Source organism: Oncorhynchus gorbuscha, unplaced genomic scaffold (assembly GCF_021184085.1).
Source record: "Oncorhynchus gorbuscha isolate QuinsamMale2020 ecotype Even-year unplaced genomic scaffold, OgorEven_v1.0 Un_scaffold_2319, whole genome shotgun sequence".
NCBI classification, from domain to species: Eukaryota; Metazoa; Chordata; class Actinopteri; order Salmoniformes; family Salmonidae; genus Oncorhynchus; species Oncorhynchus gorbuscha.
Window position 1 is genome coordinate 38,166 of NW_025746865.1, and position 4,335 is coordinate 42,500.

Sequence of the window (4,335 nt, forward strand, 5' to 3'; positions counted from 1 at the left end):
TCAAACGGAGTGCACTACGAAGGGAATAAGGGGGGCCCGTTTGGAAGGCAGGACACCATTTAAAAGGTCATGTGTCTGTAGAATCTGACGAGGCTTCAGACAGTTGCCCACGTGGTACATGTTTGATTGAAATATCTTTTTAAATAACTTTTTAAAAAATAAATACAAATAAGGGGAACATAATAACAGCAAGAGACTGTAGGCGAAGAGACGCAAAGGGAAAAGTATGCATGTGTTTGTTTGGTTCAGTCCACAGTTAACCACATGTCATACATTAATTCATATATATGTGATTTTTTATGGGGGGGGGTTTAAAAGATACAGTGGGACTTATAGTGGGGGGGGGGGGTGATTCCCCCCTTTCTAATTGGTATTAAGACCAAGTCAGCTATAGTGTATAGTGTAGAAGGGAGCTCAGCACTGTTGGACCGGGCAGTTATACGCAGTACTTATAGACCAGTAAAAGTCTTTTACCTGTCTGGACGGGTGTACGGATCCCTTAGTCTTGAATCCTCCCTGGGAACTGCACTCCGAGGCACTGAAGTGGTCTGAACTAGTGGAGGATCTCTTGGACAGAGTGTCACAGCCCCCTACGAAGGTGTTGTCCAGAGGGAGCTCCTGAATCATGTGGTGTTTCTTCACGGAGACCGGCGTGTCCGCTTTGAGGTGGAACGCGGACTGCGGAGAAGCGGACTTGTAGTGCCGTGCCAGGTCTGGACTCGAGGGCTTGAAGGTGGTCGTTGGAGCAGCGTTCCAGTCAAAGTGGCCAGGCTCCTCCAGCTCGGCAGGCAGGCTGATGTTGCCGTTGATGGGCTCGTGAGCCGGGTCGTCCGGCTTGTTCTCCTCGATGGTGACAAAGTTCAGGAGGGAGCTTTTAGGCGACTTCCTTTTCTTACGCTTCTTCTTCTTGTTCTGCTTGTTCTCCTGGTTGGGAGACATCCACTCAGCGCCCTGCTTCTTTCTCTGGGCCGCCTTGAACCGCGAGGTGTGACGGCAGCGCACCAGGACTGTCACGAAGATCACCACAATCACCACCATCGCCCCGGCTACGATGGCGATCATGATGGTGAGATAATCTCCGCTCTGGTAAGTCTCACTGCTCTCCCCGATGTTCCTGTCCAGGGGCGTCTCCATGGTGCGGCGAATGAGGTCGTAGATAAACGTGGCGTTGCCGACAGTGTCGTTCACATAGAGGAACACCAGCACCAGAGTGTGCAGGGACTTAGGGTAGCCCAGGTCGCTAATGTTCACGACCAGCCGATGGAGGCCGATGTCGGAGATAGCAGGCTTCTCCTCCAGGGTGATGTTTCCTGTCACAGGGTCGATCCGGAACAGACCTTTGGTGTTGCCGCTAACGATGGTGTACTTGAGCTCTGCGTTCATCCCTGTGTCACCGTCCACAGCAAAGACCTCGGCCACCACCGATCCAGGGATGGATGAGAGGGGGACCAGTTTGAAGGAGGTGTTGGAAGGAGGGTAGATGACGATGGGGGTGTTGTCGTTTACGTCGATGACATTGATGGTCACCTTGGCGGCCGAGGAACATGGGGGCCGCCCGCTATCCACCGCCCGGACGTCGAAGGTGTAGGAGCTCTGCTGCTCCCGGTCAAAGGACACGTTGGACTTTATTACTCCAGAGTACGGGTCTAGGATAAAGTTCTCGTTGTCGCTGAGTATCGAAAGCGTGACGGCGGCATTTTCCCCGGCATCTGAGTCTGTGACAGTTATCACCCCCACCGTGCTGTACTTGGGCAGGTTCTCTGACACAAAGAACTGGAAGTGGTTGTGGGTGAACTTGGGGCTGTTGTCGTTTTCATCGAGTACTGTCACGATGACTGCTGCCTGGCTCTGGAGTGGAGGCGTCCCGTTGTCTCGGGCCGTTACCGTGAACAGGAACCGATCCTGGTCCTCGCGATCGAAAACCCGGGAGGCCGTGAGGACACCGGTTTTACGGTCCAGGTCAAAGAACGAGGCGTTAGGGCCTAGTTGGTAGACGATCTCCGCATTTCTCCCGCTGTCCTCGTCGGTGGCGCTGAGAGTCGTGAGGAAGAGATCGCGTTTGTTGTTCTCCATGACGGCCAGCTCGATGACAGGATGGCTGAAGATCGGCGAGTTGTCATTTTCATCCTCCAGCCTCACCCTTACCAACGCTGTCTGGTTCAAGCTCGGCTTGCCAGAGTCGGAGGCTATGATTTTGAAGTTGTACTCTTTGGTCCCCTCAAAGTCGAGCAGCGCCGACGTCTCTAGTAAATACTGGTTGTCGTACACCGCTTTGAGGTGAAAGGGGACGTCCTTCTCGATGAAACAGATGACCTTGCCGTTGACGTCCGTGTCCTTGTCCGACACGGTGATCAAAGCTATCTTGGTGTTGATTGGGTCTTTCTCCGAGAGGAACACGGTGCCGTTTATCGGACTGATGATATATCTCAGATCGATGTTTGGCGGATTGTCGTTCACGTCCGTCACGTTTATAATTACGGTAGCTCTGGCCGGGCTGGAGCTGCCGTCACCGCTAACACGGATAACTTGTGTATGGCAGTCTCCTCTCTATCGAGGGGTCGCTGTACGGTTATAAGACCCGTGGTGCCGTTTAAAGCAAATAGTCTCTTGGTAGCTGGGGAGACCTGAGTCCCGAACATGTATTTGATTTCGGCATTCGCCCCCACGTCTGCGTCCGTAGCCTGTAGCTGGACTACGGACGTCCCTATAGGCGAGTTCTCCGGTATGTGGACCTCGATCTGGTTCTCCTTGAACACCGGCTTGTTATCGTTAACGTCTGTGACGGTGACTTGGAGGATGGCGGTGCTGGATTTCTGTGGCATGCCGCCGTCCTCCACCTTGATCTTCATGACGTACGTGTCCTTCTGTTCCCTGTCCAGGTTCTGCTGAACGATGAGCTGCGGCCACTTCTCCCCCTCGGGCGTCTCTACGATGTCCAACCCGAAGGCGCTTTGCCCGTTCACCAGCTGGTACTTGTGTACACTGTTGGGGCCGGTGTCGGGGTCGGTGGCGGAGGGGATGGCGAAACGACTGTTGATCAGCGTATTCTCCGGGATGGAGATGTTGATGACAGGAGACGGGAACATGGGAGCGTTGTCGTTGGTGTCCTTGACTACGATCTTAATCTTTATCAATCTGAAGTAGTCGTTGGGTAAAATCACCACCTCGATCTCGAAGGAGCATTCGTTCTCCTCGAACGAGGGGCCGGGACAGAGCCTCTCCCTGTCGATGCGATTGGAGGTGGTAAATATCTCTCCCGTGCTGCTCTGCACTCTGAGCAGAGGGTTGTCGCCGGCTTTAGACACCAGCCTGTAGACCAGGTTAGCGCTAGCTCCGGTAGCAGCGTTTGTATGGGAGACGTTCAGGTCCTTTGGTATGTTTCCAATGAGAACGTTTTCCTGCAGTTCCTCTCTAATAGGATAGATCAGTTCCTGGGCTATAGAAGGATCCATCCAAAAACAGGCAACGAGAGCAGCCAACAAGTAAAAGTCTGTTAGATCCATGGTGACAACGGTCCTGTGGTTACAGAGTTTCAGACCTTGTGGATTTTAAACGCTTCTTCTTCTTCTTTCAATGCTGAATGTCAGAGTGATGGATTCTTGCATTTGAAGAAGGGGCCGTTTCCACACACGGAACAACCCTACGAATAGACAAAGAGTTTGCATTAGATTTATTTCAGTGAAGCCCCAGATCAGGGGAGATGCTCACACTTTTAGGGTTGGTGCTTTCGAAAAGATGCGTAAAAATCCAACTGAAAAAAAAATCCACCATATATATCACTTTAAAATATCCTATATTCGATCATAATACCCCCGGACTACAGCAAAGGTGCTAGGAATTAAAACAACCAAATCTAATCTCAAACACATGGCATCCGCAGTGTCCTTGATTAATGCATGTAACATTAACCTAACTTCAATGTATCTAATTGTTGTAATCTACCATTTTTTACCCATCTCCTCTCTCTTCTTTGGTTCCTGGACACTTATTTCCGTTACACCCCCCCAAAAAAAGCCCTTAGGATAATATCATACTGCAGCAAGCGCTCAAGCAGCCATTCAAGTCTGTGCCCTCTTCTCCCCAGACCTTATACACATGATGCCCATAACGATTCCTCAACGCCTCTATAAGCACTTCGCCGTTGTAACTTCAGAGAGCTACAGGCAGCCGAGATCCATTACGCTTAAATTATTGTGATTAATAGGACGTAGGATGGAATCAAATACCCTGTGTTTGAATTTCAACGGGATGAATTTCACCATTATTTAACCGTTGTAAATAGGCAGCAACAATAAATATATATATATTTTTAATCTATTCCATAATAGTGCGCTC

At 50.7% G+C, this 4,335-nt stretch overlaps 1 protein-coding gene across 1 annotated transcript in view; it reads right to left on the reverse strand.

The window, feature by feature from the left end:
* Nucleotides 1-348: 348 nt before the first annotated feature.
* Nucleotides 349-4,335, reverse strand: part of LOC124025635 (protocadherin-9-like) — a 4,451-nt gene continuing 464 nt past the window's right edge. Inside the window, 2 exon segments of the mRNA XM_046338980.1 lie at nt 349-2,510; nt 2,513-3,640. Of these exon segments, the coding sequence (XP_046194936.1) occupies nt 415-2,510; nt 2,513-3,503 (3,087 nt within the window). The 5' untranslated portion in view covers nt 3,504-3,640 and the 3' untranslated portion in view covers nt 349-414.